Source organism: Nycticebus coucang, chromosome 8 (assembly GCF_027406575.1).
Source record: "Nycticebus coucang isolate mNycCou1 chromosome 8, mNycCou1.pri, whole genome shotgun sequence".
NCBI classification, from domain to species: domain Eukaryota; kingdom Metazoa; phylum Chordata; class Mammalia; order Primates; family Lorisidae; genus Nycticebus; species Nycticebus coucang.
Window position 1 is genome coordinate 124,064,791 of NC_069787.1, and position 20,085 is coordinate 124,084,875.

General features: G+C 37.2%; 1 protein-coding gene across 2 annotated transcripts in view; it reads right to left on the reverse strand.

The window, feature by feature from the left end:
• Positions 1–20,085, reverse strand: part of VEPH1 (ventricular zone expressed PH domain containing 1) — a 246,934-nt gene that overhangs the window by 212,056 nt on the left and 14,793 nt on the right. For both annotated transcript variants that reach the window (XM_053600821.1, XM_053600822.1), the window contains exon 3: positions 5,972–6,187. In XM_053600821.1, coding sequence (XP_053456796.1) covers positions 5,972–6,187 — 216 coding nt within the window. The remainder of the gene's footprint in view (positions 1–5,971; positions 6,188–20,085) is intronic.

Here is a 20,085-nt window from a genome sequence, read left to right on the forward strand (position 1 = left end):
CCACAGAGATACAAGAGATCATCTCTGAATACTACCAGAAACTCTATGCCCAGAAATTTGACAATGTGAAAGAAATGGATCAATATTTGGAATCACACCCTCTCCCTAGACTCAGCCAGGAAGAAATAGAGCTCCTGAACAGACCAATTTCAAGCACTGAGATCAAAGAAACAATAAAAAAGCTTCCAACCAAAAAATGCCCTGGTCTAGATGGCTTCACTCCAGAATTCTATCAAACCTTCAAGGAAGAGCTTAGTCCTGTACTGCAGAAATTATTCCAAAAAATTGAGGAAGAAGGAATCTTCCCCAACACATTCTATGAAGCAAACATCACCCTGATACCAAAACCAGGAAAAGACCCAAACAAAAAGGAGAATTTCAGACCAATCTCACTCATGAATATAGACGCAAAAATTCTCAACAAAATCCTAGCCAATAGATTACAGCTTATCATCAAAAAAGTCATTCATCATGATCAAGTAGGCTTCATCCCAGGGATGCAAGGCTGGTTTAACATACGCAAGTCTATAAACGTTATCCACCATATTAACAGAGGCAAAAATAAAGATCACATGATCCTCTCAATAGATGCAGAAAAAGCATTTGACAAAATCCAGCATCCTTTTCTAATTAGAACACTGAAGAGTATAGGCATAGGTGGCACATTTCTAAAACTGATTGAAGCTATCTGTGACAAACCCACAGCCAATATTTTACTGAATGGAGTAAAACTGAAAGCTTTTCCTCTTAGAACTGGAACCAGACAAGGTTGTCCTCTGTCACCTTTACTATTCAACATAGTGCTGGAAGTTCTAGCCAATACAATTAGGCAAGACAAGGAAATAAAAGGAATCCAAATGGGAGCAGAGGAGGTCAAACTCTCCCTCTTTGCTGACGACATGATCTTATACTTAGAGAACCCCAAAGACTCAACCACAAGACTCCTAGAAGTCATCAAAAAATACAGTAATGTTTCAGGATATAAAATCAATGTCCACAAGTCAGTAGCCTTTGTGTACACCAATAACAGTCAAGATGAGAAGCTAATTAAGGACACAACTCCCTTCACCATAGTCTCAAAGAAAATGAAATACCTAGGAATATACCTAACGAAGGAGGTGAAGGACCTCTATAAAGAAAACTATGAAATCCTCAGAAAGGAAATAGCAGAGGATATTAACAAATGGAAGAACATACCATGCTCATGGATGGGAAGAATCAACATTGTTAAAATGTCTATACTTCCCAAAGCAATCTACCTATTCAATGCCATTCCTATCAAAATACCAACATCGTACTTTCAAGATTTGAGAAAAAATGATTCTGCGTTTTGTATGGAACCGGAAAAAACCCCGTATAGATAAGGCAGTTCTCTGTAACAAAAATAAAGCTGGGGGCATCAGCATACCAGATTTTAGTCTGTACTACAAAGCCATAGTGCTCAAGACAGCATGGTACTGGCACAAAAACAGAGACATAGACACTTGGAATCGAATTGAAAACCAAGAAATGAAACTAACATTTTACACCTAATCTTTGAAAAACCAAACAAAAACATACCTTGGGGGAAAGACTCCCTATTCAATAAATGGTGTTGGGAGAACTGGATGTCTACATGTAAAAGACTGAAACTGGACCCACACCTTTCCCCTCTCACAAAAATTGATTCAAGATGGATAAAGGACTTAAACTTAAGGCATGAAACAATAAAAATCCTCCAAGAAACCATAGGAAAAACACTGGAAGATATTGGCCTGGCGAAAGACTTCATGAAGAAGACTGCCATGGCAATTGCAACAACAACAAAAATAAACAAATGGGACTTCATTAAACTGAAAAGCTTCTGTACAGCTAAGGAGACAACAACCACAATGGGAAAGGATATTTGCATATTTTCAATCAGACAAAAGCTTGATAACTAGGATCTATAGAGAACTCAAATTAATCCACATGAAAAAAGCCAACAATCCCTTATATCAATGGGCAAGAGACATGAATAGAACTTTCTCTAAAGACCACAGATGAACGGCTAACAAACACATGAAAAAATGTTCATCATCTCTATATATTAGAGAAATGCAAATCAAAACAACCCTGAGATATCATCTAACCCCAGTGAGAATGGCCCACATCACAAAATCTCAAAACTGCAGATGCTGGCGTGGATGTGGAGAGAAGGGAACACTTTTACACTGCTGGTGGGACTGCAAACTAGTACAACCTTTCTGGAAGGAAGTATGGAGAAACCTCAAAGCACTCAATCTAGACCTCCCATTTGATCCTGCAATCCCATTACTGGGCATCTACCCAGAAGGAAAAAAATCCTTTTATCATAAGGACACTTGTACTAGACTGTTTATTGCGGCTCAATTTACAATCACCAAAATGTCAGCCTAAATGCCCACCAACCCAGGAATGGATTAACAAGCTGTGGTATATGTATACCATGGAATACTATTCAGCCATTAAAAAAAATGGAGACTTTACATCCTTTGTATTAACCTGGATGGACCTGGAAGACATTATTCTTAGTAAAGCATCACAAGAATGGAGAAGCATGAATCCTATGTACTCAATTTTGATATGAGGACAATTATGGTTATGGGGGGGGACAGAAAGAGGGAAGGAGGGAGGTGGGTGGGGCCTTGGTGTGTGTCACACTTTATGGGGGCAAGACATGATTGCAAGAGGGACTTTACCTAACAATTGCAATCAGTGTAACCTGGCTTATTGTACCCTCAATGAATCCCCAACAATAAAAAAAAAAAAAAAAATTCTAGCTGTCTCAGAGAAAAATACTGGGCAGCCATTAGTGAAGTGTGATTCTAATTAAAGTGTATGAAATACCCCCCAAACATATAGTGTCATTGTTTTTTAAACAATTAACACACTCAATTTTTCCATTTTCCTCCAATATGTTATTTGGGAATCTTTCATCTGACATGAAGAGTGAAATATTAAGCAAAGAATTATCTGGATCACAGAAATGCTAATGCCACACATGTAGAAAAAACCCTATGATTATAGTTTTACAAATAAATCTCTTTTAACAGCAACTGAAAATGCCACAGCCTGTGGCTGACCTTGCCCCTCGGTGCAGACGTGAGCATGTTGGTATGGCCATGGTTTTACACATGGTTGGGGGCTTGGGGAACAATTCAGAGAAGTGTAGCCTACAAATAAAGACTTGGCTCGTGGGGACAGTTAACATCTAGCTGTGGAGGTGAAACAAGAGGGCCTTGTCCTATGGATGCCAAGAATTAGATTTCTTAACTAGATTAGCACCAATTTGAGCTCGGGGTGGAACGTCTTTTGAAAATGCATTTTGGGAATGTTTCCCAGTGTTTTAGACTTGAAAGGAACCAAGCTAAGTAGAAAAGATGTCTATCTGAGGCAATAGCGGCTAAAAAGCTCCTTGGCTTTCAGGCCTTGAATTCAACTAAGAACCATAAAAAGGATTAAGCTCAAGAAATATCAAACTTCATTTCTTAAATAGGGTTCTTTGGTTAATTTATCCAGCAGCATCAAACCACAGTCAACCTGATTTTGGATTCACAAATAAAATGGTCTATTCTCCCCGGCACAGGCTGCATGTAAAATCTAACTGGTACACATGCCTGAGTTTTCCCATTGTATTTCCCAGGAAATGGGGGGCAGGTCTCAGGAATCTGGGGTGTATATCCTGTCTCCTTCTTTTTCATGCCACTGGTTGAAGATTAGTTATGGAAGCCTCTTCTGGAGAGACGCATCGCCTCGATGGGAGCTATTCATTCACTGAGGTCAACTCAACAAAGAATTTCTAAAAGGTAGGTTATAACAAGGCATGAAAATATACTCAGTTAAGTTCAATGCTTCCTTTTCTCAAAAACATTTGATTCCCTGCTCTACCTCTGTAGCATTTAAGTAGGATATGCAATGCCTCACCCGGAATAAAACATCCTTTTATGTTAGAATTTGGGGCATTTGGAATATAGCATGCTTATAACTCTCTGATCCTGGCCTTATTTCACAAATCTCTACTTTTGTACCAGCTATTTTTTTCTGCTTAGAAAGTCCTCACATTCCACCTTGCCTGCCTGGTGAAATTCCTGCTCCCTACTCATAACTGTTTCCAAACATGACCTCCTTCCAGAAAACCTCCCCTGACTCTTGAACTACACAGGAACCACTGACCACAGAAAACTCTTGAGCATCTGAAATGTGAGTAGTTCAAAGTTAAGATGTACTAAAACACATGAGATATCTCTACAACTTAGTATAAAAAATGATTTCATCAATTGTTGTGATGACTCCTGTTACAATCTCAATATTTTGGATATATTGGGCTGCTGAAAATATGTATCAAAGTCAATTTCATCTGTTCTTTTTACTTTGTTTCAAGTGACTATGAGAAAATGTACAATTGCATATGTGGTTTGTGTTGGTGCCTTGGATTTCTACCAAGCAGCACTGCTCTAGAGTCCGGACCAGTGGAGGGAGCTGGAAAATGCGGCCGATGTGTGAATGTCCCTGCATGTCTGTGGAATGGCACCTTAGGGGTATATCAATAAGATATGCAAGATAATCAATGAAGAACAGATATGTTAGATCTCCGATGGTTCACCAAGCATATTCATCTTTCATCAATTTTGCTACAATCCGCATTTCCTCCCCAACCATCCCTACTCCTGGGGAAAAAGAAGAAAGAGTGGTGGTGAAGGTAAAGTCTTTTGTTCAGTTGACCAGTCCCTGAGCAGATAAAGTGAAATATAATTCAGCTAAGCATAGACAACTGTGAGAGTAAAAGAAAAAAAAGAAAGGAAACTAACATCAGCTGTACACACAGTGCTGAGTACTTTAACCATAACTAGAATTCCCTGCACTGTACTCAGGGGAACATGCTTCTCAGGGATGTGTTGGGGGTGGGGAGGGAAAAGGAGCGTCCACGGTCAAAACAGATCACAAAATGCTGGTTAAACAAAAATGGCCTGATTTCTTCATTGCAGGCCTTTACAGAAACTTTAATATGTCATGAAATATGTGATAGTGCAAAAGGAAAAATTGAATTCGATGTTTCTCAACTTACTGACTACAGAATTCTTTTGAGAAATAACTATCAACATCCTTGATTGGTAAAGTTGTTACAATATCATTTGATTTGCACCTTACAGGGAGGGGACTGTGGCTTAAGAACTGGAGAATAATTGGAGGGACCACACCTACGGTGCCTCTTACAAGGGTACATGTGAAATTTACTAGGTGTAGAATATAAACGTCTTAACAGAATAACTAAGAAAATGCCGTGAAGGCCATATTAACCAGTTTGATGAAAACATTTCAAATTGTATATAGAACCAGCACATTGTACCCCACGGTTGCATTAATGTACACAGCTATGATTTAATTAAAAAAAAAAAAAAGAAGAAGTTAACTGACTGGCCCAACATTTCAATGTTACACAAACCAGTTGGTGGCTGAGCTGAAATTCCAAATACAAGTTTATACCAGAAGAAGGAATTAAAGGTGGTCCGAAGAGGCAAACATCATGAATTCACACTACATCTAGAAATACACTTGAAAATGACCGAGTCACTGCATCCTGAGCTCACTGCCCTCACTTCTGTCTCTGCTGCTTCGGATGAGAGACATATCCGCTTTCGAATTTCCCAGTACTCTTCCTTTGGAACTGGGCACATAATGCTTCACTGTTAGCTTTTTATACATACAAAGCTTATCTCTGCAAATAGACTAGACTCTAGTCACTAGAGGCTCGCTGTGGTATTCACTTTGAACTCCATGTCTTGCGTTCATTTGTGGCTAGATAGAACTTTCTCTGTTAATTACCAGCCTGTCCAGCTTAGCTATTGGTCTGTGGTATCTTTTCACAGCATCTAAATTCTACAGAAACACTGGCTCTTAGTTCAGAGACAGCACATGTTTGCCTAAGCTGCCAACCCGGTATAGAATAGCCTGAGGTTGAGCGCTGACTTACCTGTAATATGCAACTCATGATATCAGATGCGATTTTTGCATGGGGCGTGTCTTCGTCTTTCCCAGAGGGTCTCAGGTTGTGTTCCAAACAGGAGTCCCAGAGCCCCACAAGGGCCTTGGCGTGCTTTTCAATGGACTCTGTCTCCCTGATGGCTGTTGTGATTCTTGTGATACAGATTTCAACGACTGCCTGGTCATTGTTATTGTTTTGGTAATCCTGTTTAGGAAAAAAAACAAAACTTCATGTTAAATAATTTGTCCAGAAAGGACAAAATACTAACTTGGTCTGTTACAAAATGGGTTGGCCAAGCTGTGTGCTGAAGAGTGAGGCTGTAATGCCCAGTACAACGGGGCCTTCTTCACTGGAGATGGGGATCTGGTGGGAGAGGCAGGTGTGCAGATGTGCTGAGATGCAGCTGGTTCCGCTCGTCACTGATAGACCAGGAACAGTGAGAGTCCCAAGGAGCGCAACCATTCACTTGCAGGTAGGTTCAGTCTCCAGGCTATTTCAGTTTCTGAGTCCATTACAGGTAGAAGTTTCTCTTAACTTTGACCTTTTAGGATTTTTTTGTGAATTATTTCAAATCACCCTCTAATTTCCCCTCACCATTAGAGTTTTCTGTCTTTCTAGACACAATAGAACATAACATTTCATCTCTCCCTTTTTTTACCAAACCCACTTTAACTTTCCCCAGATAGATTTTCCTCCATGCCCTTCAAATAGCTCATCATCTTTACTGAGAGGTAATAGGACCCTCCAAAACATATAAATGGGAAAAATAGGCCCATCACTTTAATTTGGAAAATTGGTCTGTCTGCGTACTCCACATGGTGGGGTCATAAAACTGAAATCATGACAGAGCCACAAAGTACTTAGAACCTGGCATGGACATGTGGTGACAGCGGTGCCAAATAATGGGCATTTCTGTCCAACTGCAAGCGCAGCTCTAACAATCTTCCTTCTTTCCTTCCTTCTCTCTCTTTTTCTTTCTTTTTTCTCTCTCTCTTTCTTTTTCTTTCTTACTACTATAACAGACAGTAAATATTTTGTACATGAAGTCCTCCCTACATTGCAAATTATTTATAGCCTAGATTTTCCAGAAGTGGAAATTTCTGAGACAAAGGACAGAAATACTTTCAAGGCTCATAATACATACAGCTGAGCTGTGTTCCAGAAAAGCCTTACTAATTTAAACTCCCATCAGCTGGAATATCCTCGCTGCACATTTGTACTAACAGAGTATTTTTAATTTTTGCTAATTTTATCAGAGAAGAACAGTGTCTCATTGCTGTTTTACTTAGACATTTCCTTGACTACAAGTGAGGCTGAATATTTCTGCATGTTTATTGATCATCTGTGATTTCTTTTTTGGGAACTACTCCCTGGATTTTATGTCTAGTTTTCTTTAGATTCCTCCTCCTCCTCCTTATTCTTCTTCTCTCTCTTTTTTTTTTTTGGTCTTCTTTGATGCACTATTAAATTTTTTTTTTCAGCATATGAAGTCAACGTTTGACACTTGATTGCAAATATGTCTCCGTGTTTCATTTATCTCTAAGGCTTTTTTTTTTCTGCTATTCATTGACATGCTAAGATTGTAGGTAATCAAATCAGTCAATTGTTTGGAGTTTCATTTTTTTTCTCAGACTGGAAATTTAGGCTGTTTAAATTATTTAGTTTTAAAAACATAACACATGGTACAAAAATTCGAAAGATGCAAAGAAAAGGTTTGCTGTAGAAAGTTAGTGTCCCTCCCAGTCCTGTTGTCCACTCTCCAGTCCTTTTCCCCAGTGGAAACCAGGCTCCGCAATTCCTTACTTTACGGAACGTTCTGAGAACACGCAGACACCATTCACACTGTCTCCTGCTCTGTGTGTGTTACCTTTAACAGCTTTGCTTGAACTTTTTTCCTTATTCAAAGTTTAATAAAACCTCTATTTTTTCCAGATTGAAAAAAAAAACTTGACAAAACATTCAACGTTTCTTTTAGAAGTTAATCTTTTAGCTATTCACTTAGCTTTTAACTTTAGCTGGTATTTATGGAGGTAAGTAAAGATGTACAGTATTTTAAAAATAGCTAATTGGCTGGGTGCAGTGGTAGCACGCTGGGAGGCTAAGATGGTGAATTGCTTGAGCTCAGAAATCTGAGACCAGGCTGAGCAAGAGTGAGACCCCCATGTCTACTAAAAATAGAAAAACAGGTGGCACCTGTGGCTCAACAGAGTAGGGCTCTGGCCTCATATGTCAGAAGTGGCGGGTTCAAACCCAGCCCCAGCCAAAAACTGCAAAAAAAAAAAAAAAATTAAAAAATAGAAAAACTAGCCAGGTGTTATGGCAGACACTTGTAGTTCCAGCTTACTCAGGAGGCTGAGGCAGGAGGATTGCTTGAGCCCAAGAGTTCAAGGTTGCTGTGAGCTATGGTGCCCTAGCACTCTATCAAGGGCAACAGAGTAAAACTCTGCCTCTAAATAAATAAATAAATGAATAAATAAATAAATAAATAAATGTAGCTAACCTAATTTTCCCACCATCGTTTATTGAATAATTCATTTCTCAGTGATTGTTTTACACATTTTGAAGGCTGTCTTTTGTTTGTGCGTGCCATTTCTCAATTCTTTCACAATACTAATTTTGCCACTTTCCTTATATAAGCGCCACAAAATTTTAAAGGTGTATTTCCTAGTGTATTTTATGTCTTTGTTGTTGCTGTTAACATAAGCTTTGCGTTTTTGTGGTTCTCATTAGAACTTTTAGTTACTGTTGATTAAATGAAAGTATTGCTTTTTGTATTTATTTTGTACCCAGCTGTTCAGCTCAACTACTCTTAATTACAATGAATTTTCAGCTCCATTCTCTTGGGTTTTCTAAAAAGATTCCTGTATTTTAAGCAATGTTCTGAGATCTACAGCTTTTACATATCTCATGGCTTCTTATCCCAGCTAGAATTTTCTAAGCTATTCCATTGAAAATTGGAGCAAGAATGCTTGTCCTGAGTTTGATATAGATTTTTCTCAAATTTTTATATCAAAATAATAACAAATTCAAAAATAAGAAAATACAGTAAATGCTTTAAAGCATTTATAATGTATCGCTTTCTGTTTCAAAGTTCATATATTTGATTTAATTTGTCTAGTAAGCATTATGTAGGCTTTTTTGGTGAAATGCACATTTTATAATATTATAATGTGCAAGATTAAAGAAGGATCAATATACTATTTTAGTGAACTTAGTTTTTAATCAAAACTGGATAGTAAATTTCATTAAATGCTTTCCTAGCATCTATAGATCTAACTTTTTTGTCCACAGATCTATCTACATGATAAATTATGAAACCAAATTTCCCAATATTAGTTAACTTTTCATTCCTGGAATATATCTTACTAGAGTCTGGGAAATAATTTTTTAATGTGCTGCTGAATTCTGTTTTTGATATTTTATTTAAAAATTTTGCATCTATATTTGGCCTTAATGTTTGTCAAGCTTTATATCAATTTTATGCTAATTTCATAAAAGAATTTTGGAAGATTTGAGCGCTCTGTAATCTCATTTATTATTTGACCTTAATGTGTCATGACCCAAGAGAAGTGAATTAAAATTTTCTGCAGCTAATATGTCTGTTTTTTCCTGTCATCCCCTGGAATTATTGGTTTATAAATGTTGCTATATAATTTAATGTCTAGATAATTATTACAATTCTTGTGAACTGAATTCTTTGGCATAAAAAGTGCCTTTTTTGCTATCTTTAATACTTCTTGGCAAAATTTTTTTCTTGTCTGATACAAAGATCATGATTCATGTTTGTTTTGGTTTGCATTTGCCTCGCATCATTTGCCTATTTTATTCTTATGTAAAATTTCTTTTATAGCCTATGTCGCATAAAATAAATAGATGTTAACCCTTTTGATATAACTTTGTAGAAAACAATTTAATAGTCATTATTCACTGATTCTTAATAGACAAAAATATGCCTAGTACCTAAGTATACAAAAATAAGAAGGAAGTACTTAATCATCTTCTGATTCCAAAACATTTCATTATAATCAACAATTGTAGCATGGGGATACACACAAACCCCACATATTTTCACTTGAGAACAGAGGGTCCTCTCTTAGAGAACTACTAGGCAAACTGCTTCTCAGAATTTTCAGCAAAGTGATTGGTTTTTATTAGCATTGATTTTCTATCTTGAAGTATCATTCTTGTGCTCTATCCAGTAATTTGACATGGTGCCAAATAAATCACAAAAACAAAACAAAACAAAAAAAGCCAAACCAAAAGCAAGCAAAAACAACTCAGCCTATATATTAGGTTTGGACATATGACATGGTTTTGTTGTGAGCATGAAAATGATTTGCTTTAATTCAAATTATTAACATGTGTTTTACAATCAAGTAAATTATTAAATTTCCATTTTTTTTTATTTCCTAAATCGTTTTATTGAACATGTCTCTTGTTTGCTGAATTATGCCTTGTAATTCAATCTGAAAGTCTTTAAAATAAATAGGTGAGTTTTTGCTCATTTACATGAAGTGATGAGATAGATACTTTTGACTTTAAATGTGTTACATTATGCTTTTGATTTTTCTTAAGTTTCTTTTTTATTTTATTTATTTTTTTTTTTATTAAATCATAGCTGTGTACATTGATATGATCATGGGGCATCATTCACTAGCTTCACAGTAGTACACCCTGGCTCAGACACAAGCATGGCCAGACATAAGCTGTGTGAGCAGGTGGCTCAGACCACCACGTCATTTACCACTACAGAAATGACATCTTACATTCAGGTGACACTTAACAGCCACATGCAAGGTTCCCTTATGACCAACTGACAAAGGAAGAAAGTGTCTGAAGGTGGTTTCTTGATGAGTTGACTGGGTACGTAGGTGTGAGTAAAAAATTGACTGCTGTTACAGTAGACTCAGGTGTGGCCCTAAAAGACGGGAGTGAGGGAACATCCTCTCAGTGGGCAGAGCTACGGCCCTGCACCTTTGTGTGGAAAAAGAAATGTACAGTTAACAGCTCAGAATTACAGGCAGTGGTAGAAGGCTTGGCTGAATGGACAAGGTTCTGAGAAAAGAAAGATGGAGAAATCAGAGATAAGGAAGTGTGGGAGCACGGATAGACGTATGGCATTGGGCACAAAGTGTAAATATCTCTTTTATTGCGTGTTAATGTCCAGAACAGCATTCACCACAGAAGCACTGAAAATCAAAGCAGATAGAATGACTGGGCCGCCATGCAGCCTCTGTCATCAGCCACCCCCGTGATGCAGCAGGTGTGTAAATGGAGTGACTACGGTGAGGGGTGGAAGCTGTGCATCGCCCAACACCCCTGGACGTGAAGTCTGCCAGCAACAGGGGCCAGCGCTGAGCCCTCAGAGTGGCACCGTCCCTCGAGGAAACCCATCAATCATAGAGATGTTTGATCCTCTCCCTAACTTCCTTGTAAATGTCCTCAGGACAAGCAATCAATCAGCATCTCAGAGAAGCTATTTCCCATGGGATGAACTTATACAAAGCAAATGGTTTCAAGTGGTGCCGGGGTGGACGATGGTGGACACTTCAGTACATGGCCCCAATCCCCGTCCAAGACAGGGGCTCTCATTTCCTCAGCTGCTTGTTTATAGCCAAGTCTGCCTGCAGAAACTTTCCTTGGTTAAAGTGAATAGCCCCATTCAATGTTTTCTTCTTCTCCTGGGACAGCCTGCATCTAATGACTAGTCCAGGTGGGGCTGTGAAGGCCTGTGCCCCTGTCTTAGATGGTTCTGAAGAGTCACTGCAGTCCCAGAGCCCACTCTGAGATTGCTTGAAGGCTGCACATTGCATCATACTTCAACTTCTCTCTCGACCCAATTCTGCTTCATCCACTCCCCAGCAGAACAGGTTGTTTCTAAGAGTACTGCCCTGTAGATTGCCTACATTAATCACCATTTCATAGTCTGTTCTCCTGAGAACCCAATTACAAGAGAGTTTAGGTAGATGACATTGAGAAACCTAGTAAATCACATCCAGATCATAGTTTTTAACAGCAAATGGCAAAGAGATTTTCATTTGGGTGAAACAAACTTTACTAAAAGCTGAAGGTGCAACTCAATGAGCACACAGGACATACATCTGTGTCTTGTTTATGAACACCAAGACCCAATTTCCATGCTAGGAAAGTATTGGATGATCAGAGAGTTTTAAAAGGAGCCTTTGGAATGAGGCTGGTGTATGCAGAATAATGTCAGTGGATCATCAAACATAGGAATATAGTCTAATAGTTTCTAACTAGAAAAGTAAGCAGCTGCCCATAAGGATAAATTACTTCACACTGCTCATAACTGTAGCTAATATAACAATACATTATGCGTAAAGTATACCAGTTATGAATGTTAATATGATTGTGAACCTTTTAAAGCTAAGACTTTTTTATTCTATAGTCGTTTACTAAAAAGTAAAGAGATTTTGTAACTGAAAAATTGTTATGTATTTAAATCTCATATGCAATATAAAGTAAAAATATTCTCCAAAAAGAAAACTTCCTTCGAAAAAGGGGAAAATCCGAATAACCAGTAAACTGCTTCCTTCAACAAATATTCAAAAAGATAAAAAAATCCTTTTAAGCCTGTTTCAGTTATATAATTGAATGCTTTAAAGAGTTTTGGTGAAGGGTCAACTTTGTAATTCTAGGTTTTCTGATTTACATTTCAGAAAACATCCTGTTCTTAGAAAATATGTATGTGAGTGTGCATGCATTTATGTTTGAGCTCACCACCAGGTCAGCACCTGTGCATATTCAAATGAGCAGCCTCTAAGGACCAGAGCTATTTAATGTCAAACCCACCAAATTGTGTTCAAAGATTCATTTTCCCAGTGACGTGGTCATTACCAATTTCAAAGTACAGTAGAACTTCTATAGTTGACCACCTCCCTACATTGACCACCTCCTTAAGTTGAACTGATCTTCCTAGACTGGACAGGCACCACATGTATGTATCAGTATGGTAGGCGTAGTTCCTTATGGTGACCACCTCTGTATATAGACCAGTTTGTCGCAGTCCCTTGGGTAGTCAACTTATAAAGGATCTGCTATAATTTATCCTAAAGTGGTAAGGATGTCAAATTGGAGAAGTTGGGCAATGAAAAAGCCACAAATTGCGCTGCATTAGGCTGCCCATGCTCATAGGTTCTCTGCTAGGTTCTGCTTTCACCAGCTTTGCAATCTCAAGCAAGGTCTCATCTCTCTATGTCTCAATTTCCTAACTTTTCAAATTGGGATATTGTTAATACCTACCTTCTAGGATTGTTGTAAGGATTAAATCAATTAATATAAGAAAAGGATTTACAATAGAGTCTAACACAGTGGTTCTCAACCTTCCTAATGCCACAACCCTTTAATACAGTTCCTGTGGGTCGCGACCCACAGGTTGAGAACTACTGGTCTAACACATAGTAAGCAGAGAAATCCCAGCTACTATTTTATTATATCCATTAAGGATATCAGAACTTAAAAATCAGCTGTGGGTTTAGAACAAAAAATGAATTACTCATATTTTCTTGTGTGGTTGATATTTTTACATATTTATTTCACAACCACTAGTAATCTACAGGGCAAAGACCACATAGTTTTACTTTCTTATAGTGATATCCTGCATTGGCATCCATACTAATATCTGCATCACTATTTTTGCTTTTAGAAGCACACACATATATATTCTGCCATTTATTCTATTATTCCAAGAATCTCCAAAACCAAGATACTAATAACAACAACAGCAAGCGGCCTCAGAGCTGATAATATTACTGGGATTCTTCATAGAAATAACCACAAAACCACTTCGTTGGGTAACACATGCAACCCTGGCTGTTTAGTATTCATACAAGCAAAATCCTGTTTAAACTCACTCAAATTAAAAATTTCAAATTATAAAATACTCACAAAAATATACCAACATGAGCACATGTCAGCAGAGTAAACCCAGAGCAGATTACATATTTTAAAATTTTAGGTAATAGAATTATTGACCTCAAATTATGAGATTACATCTTCAAGATCATTCAATGAATATAGAAAAGTGCTTTTTATGAAAAAAAAAACACAAAGTCACTTTAAAAAGAACCAAAAAGATGTTTTTTGTAGTGAAATGTCTGTAAATGAAAAACTCAATAGATAGATAAAACAGTGAATAAGATATAGAGGAAGAAAAGAGTCAATGGATTGGAAAACAGAGCTGAGGAAATGAAAAAGAATGTCTCACATAGAAATAGGAAATACAAAAAAATCAAGAAACATAGGGCTGTGTCTATGGTTCAAAGGAGAAGGGCGCTGGTCCCATATACCAGAGGGGGTGGGTTCAAACCTGGCCCCGGCCAAAAACAAAAACAAAAAGTCAAGAAACATAAAGGATAAAATAGGATAGAACATCAAGGACATGAGGGCAATGTATAGAATATTCTGGAAGATTGTATGTATTCAATAAATATTTGTTGAATGTACAAGTGAGTGAAAAAATAGGATTTCTAAAAGGAGAGATCAGATAGAGAAGGTAACATTTGAGATAATGTTTAAGAACTTTCCAAAATTGATAAAAATAAAACCTCAAACTCACAAAACACAATGAGGACTGAGTAGGAACATACAAGTAAAATCATATCTAGACACATGATAGTGAAACTGCAGAGTTCCCCTGCCCCCAAGCCATGTTGCCCACCTATAATGTACATCCTTATTTTTTTTCCTTAAAAATTTGGGCAAAATGTGTGCGTTACACATGGTAACATACAGTAAATTGACAGCAGATCTCGTAACAGCCATAATCAGAAGTACTGAGAAATGAAATTACTGCTAGTCTAGAAATCTATATCCAGGTAACTATTCAAAATTAAGAACGTTTTCAGAAAGATAAACATTGAGAGAGTTTATCATTACCAGAACTTCACAGAAGAACTTCACCTTGTTTTTTTTTTTTTTTTTTTTTTTTAAATGAGGTGTCTCACACTGTTGCCCAGGCTGGAGTGGCTACTCACAGATATAATCATTGCGGATTGCAGCCTTGAACTCCTGGCCTCAAGCCATCTTCCTGGCTCAGCCTCTCAAGTAGCTGGGACTATAGTCACATGCAATTGCTGGGGGGCTTTTAAAATGTATACTTTAGAAAATAAGAACTTGGATTCAGGGGGAGAAAACAGAAAGACAGTGAATAGATGAGAGGTGAAAAAGAAGCAGGAAAGGATTAGGCACTTTCAGGAAGCATTGAGTGTATATGTTTAAAAAATTTAAGGCTATTAAGCAAGGTGAATAAAAGTGCTGGCTAATAACCTCTGGGTTGGGCATTAAAGTGCTCTCAGATCATTCTAGTAATAGGAGGAGAATAGAGAGCCTGAATAACTTTAGACATAGTGGCATAATTAACCAAATGTAATAAGGTATCAGTGATAAGATCAGCCATTATTTCATGTACCATGAACAAAGAGAAAAAGAAAGCCAATTAAATTGTGAGTGGTATCATGCCTTAAAGAGAGCCCTACATTAGACATGAATGGATCATACTAAGCTCTCATTTCTTTGAACTTTTTTTCATTTATTTCAGGGGAACTGTCCATTTCTCCTGCTGTCAGTTGTATTACTTATGAGAATAATACAACTATAATATATGATAGTGTAATAGGTAATCCTTGACCAATACCTTAGTAATGAAACATATAATTTTTTAAAGTTCCATAATGTTCTCAGTTAAAGCCTTTTAGGAAAATATGGAGTTTGCTGTCATTCCCTGATTGACTGATATAAAATGTATATAGCCTGATGCTGTCTTTCCTTGCTTTTCTGCATACACAGTTTGTGTTTCAGTGTTGAATTATCATCTAGTTGTTCTGAAAACATTTGAAATGGATATTTAACCCAACACTGGTAGGAACATCAATGCATCTAAGTCAATTGGAATGATAACAAAATAAGGAACTATTATGCCTACTCTATGGCCAATAGCAATCAGAAGACTGCCATCAATTATAAAACACATATTTGTTTCAGGAATATTAATGTATAAGAAATATCTATTTTAGAATTGATGATATATTTTGACTATTTGCTAAAATGTTAAAGACCACTACATTAAAAGAATAGAAATAAAATGTGTAACCTTTGAACCCTGGGTTCTGTAGAGATGGTAAATAAAATGATAAAAAACTTAATCAAAAATTGCAGAAAAGAAGAGAAATGTAAAAAATTGAGGAACTAAAGTAGAAGCGCCATAGTTGACCACCTCCCTACATAGACCACTTCCTTAAGTTGACTTAAATTTCATAGGCCAGACGTGCACCACATTGTAGGTATCAGAATAGTAGGTCTCGTTCCTTATGTTGACCCCTCAGTTTGTCAACCAGTTTGTTACAGTCCCTATTCTACTGTATAACACATAAAATACAGTGGAGAAATACATCTCACTACGTCACTTATCACAATAAATGTCAGTTGGCTAAATTTATAATTAATAGACACTGGAATTATTTTAAAAATCAGCTTAGTATTGTTTACAAATTATATTTAAGTCATAATGACAGAAGGGTAAAAGTAAAAAGACAAAAAGAGAAATCAGGTCAGTGCTACCCCAAAGAAAACAGGGAAAAACTTATTGATTAGGAATAAAGATGCTCAGGAGTAGATACTAATAAAAGGAAAAGTTCTCCAAGAAAGAAATGGCAATTCTGGATTCATGCATACATAGTGAAAAAGCCTCCAAATTTATAATGCAAACTTGATAAAATTATAAGAAGAAATCGACAAATCCAAAATTATGAAAGAAAGTAAAAAAATAAATCTCTCAGTAATTGACAGTCCAAGACACAAACTTATTAAAGACATAGAAAATTTGAACAACATCATCAATAGTTCTTAAATCAACATATGATTTATATGACACCAAATAATTAGAAAACACTTTCTTTTTTTTTTTTTGAGACAGAGTCTCACTATGTCACCCTTGGTAGAGTGCCGTGGCCACAGCTCACAGCAACCTCCAACTCTTGGGCTAAAGTGATTCTCTTGCCTCAGTCTCACAAGTAGCTGGGACTACAGGCGCCCGCCACAATGCCTGGCTATTTTTTTGTTGCAGTTGTCATTGTTGTTTAGCTGGCCTGGCCCGGGTTCGAACCTGCCACCCTCAGTGTACGTGGCTGGCCCCCTAACCATTGTGCTAGGAGTGCCGAGCCCACCATTTTTTTTTTTTTTTTAAGAATACAGTTTCTAAAGTCAAACTCTGGGCTAGATTCTTTACTACTTACTCTACTTACTAGCTCAGTAACTTTGGACAAGTTATATTATTAACCTCTCTGTGCCTCAGTTTCGTGATTGATAAAAAAGAATATTAGTTATAATCTCACCCAAAAATATTAAATACTTATAATTTTAATTGGAGATGTACAACACTCTTTACAAAATTATAAAACTTCATTGAAAGATATTTTAAAATAACTGAATAAATAAGAAGAAATACAGTGTCTACAGATAAGAAGATAGTACATTATGATGTTAATTTTCTTTAAGTCAATCTATGGCTATGATAGCCTCCACTTAAGATACTGACAGAATTATTCATAAAAATTGAGAAACCTAATATAAAATTATTAAAGAACAAAACCAAAAAATGTAAGCAATTTTTAAAATGTTTGGGGATATTGTCCTACCAGATATCAAGACTTATTATAAAGTAAGAGGCAAGCTACATATTAGAATGAAAGATGTACAACTTAGCTATGTGAAGGACTCATACAAAACTATACAACACTCCAAGTTGATATGAAAAGGTTTTAAAACACATTAACAAAGGAACACTAAATAACAACAGGCAGTTTACTGAGGAAGAAACCAAGTGGCAAATTACAAATTAATATATGAAAAAACAGACAACTTCATTAATAATGAGAGAAGTACACATTTAAAAAACAATTACAGGCTGGAGGCAGTGGCTCACGCCTGTAATCCTAGCACTCTTGGGAGGCCAAGGTGGGAGGACTGCTAGAGCTCAGGAGTTCAAGACCAGCCTAAGCAAGAGCAAGTGCAAGACATCTAGACTTCCTCTCTACTAAAAATAGAAAAACTAGCTGGTCAGTGCCTGTAGTCCTAGCTATTTGGGAGGCTGAGTCAGGAGGATTACTTGAGCCCAGGAATTTGAGGTTGCTATGAGCTAGGCTGATGCAACAGCACTTTACCCTGGGGCAAAAGAGTGAGACTGTCTCAGAAAAAAAAATTACATGCTGCTTCACTTACAGTGAAAAAAAAAACAAACCCTTAAAATCTGATAAAAACAAGCATTGGTGAGGATATAAAGTAACTGGAATTTTTGTACAATGCTGATTGGAGTGTTTTGGCACAACCACATTGGAAGGCAGGTGGTACACCATAAAGTTGGAAGCACTTATTTCACTGTTAATTGTGTACTTTAGAGATACCCATTTGCCAAAATAGCCAATTACACAAATGCCTATGATAGCATTTAATAATGACTGTTTAAATAATGAATGTCAATCCAAACAATAATGGGTAAATTGTGGCCTATTTGTAAATGGAGTACTCTGTCGCAATAAAAATGAATGCATTGGAAATACATTTACTGACATGAATAAATCTTAAGAACATAATATTGAGCCTAATGATGCATTTATATAAAGTTTAAAAACATAAGATACAATTCTACAAATAATTTTTGAACCGTGAATATGTAGCAAAAACAAAACAATTATGCATGGATAAATACCACATCGGGATATGGGTTACCTTGGAAACCATAAGAAAAGAGAATTAGGTTAGAGAGAGAAAATGCATAGATTTTCAATTGTACCTAACTTCTTAAGTTGGGTAATTCTATGAGCCTAAGGTGTTTCGTTGTTTAAAAAACATCAAAGAGAAATGAAAGGGAGGTGAATCATCTGGGCTTGGGACAAACATCAGTAGGTAGGTAAAGAAGTGGATGAGTGGGTGAGGGGAAAATCTCACTTGAAGTAGTCTGGGAGCAGAGCCAAGTTAGGATAAGAAATGATGATTGGGCGAAGGTAGTCTAGAAGGGACTTGAAAAGGCAAGACTGAAGGCATTTGTGGAAACTTGGAGAGAATTTTGAATGAGGAGTCAAGTTTTCAAAGCAAAACACAGGACGAAATATTTTACAGCAGCGTTTTGGAGTAACTTTTGGTGGAAAAAGAGGGGCTAGACTGCAGAGTAGAAGTTAGCAAGGTTCAATTGTTTTGTGAGTGACTTTGGGGAGGTATTGGAGGCTTATTTGACAAATTTTCAGATTCCACAAAGATTGACCCCGATAAGGAACATCCTGGACAGATTCATGATGTTTAAGGGGTATGACTATGCTGGATATAAAGGCATAAAGACAGGGCTATGTGTGCAGTGGTTTAAAATGTGTCACAATACACTTCAAATTTTTAAAACTATCTAGTTACAAGTTTTGATTCAACAGAAAGACCTTAGCAGTATCATAGGACAAGTGTGGATAACTGGGTAATGTAAAGAAATTTGAGAAACAGAGTATCTGACTAGTATCTATAATTGCTCTAAGCAATTGGTCCCAGTACTGGACAATGATAAATTACAATAAGAACTTCGGAACATTGCAGAGGAGGGTGACCAGGACACCAGGAGTGCTTCAGAGTGACAATGCGACATTCTCAAACAAGGTCGAAACTAGGCTGCCCTCAGAGGATTCAATGAATAAAATCCACTTGGATGGGTGGGATTGGCCAGCTACAGGCCTAAACTGAGGCCCATGAGCTCATGAGTGACTCTGCAGGGAGAGCTCGTGAGTGACTTTCAGGGAGGAAGTGCTGGAATGTGGTTGTAATAGAGGATGGGACACCTCATCAATAACCATATTTCATATCTAGAGACAGGCTGGGTAAATATTCTTGGGGAGAACAGCAGGAGACGCAGGAATTCTGATCCATGCATGTTATGATTTTCATTGTAAATCCATAACGAAGCACTACTGTCTGCATTTCCAAGTGCTGCATTTGTACAGCATGACGGGGGTGGTGTTTCTCAGTGTCCTGGCAGAACGGAGTTTTCCACACCTGGGAATGGAAAGCCACCGCGTGAGGGGGTGCAGCCTTTCCCTGACACAGGTCCC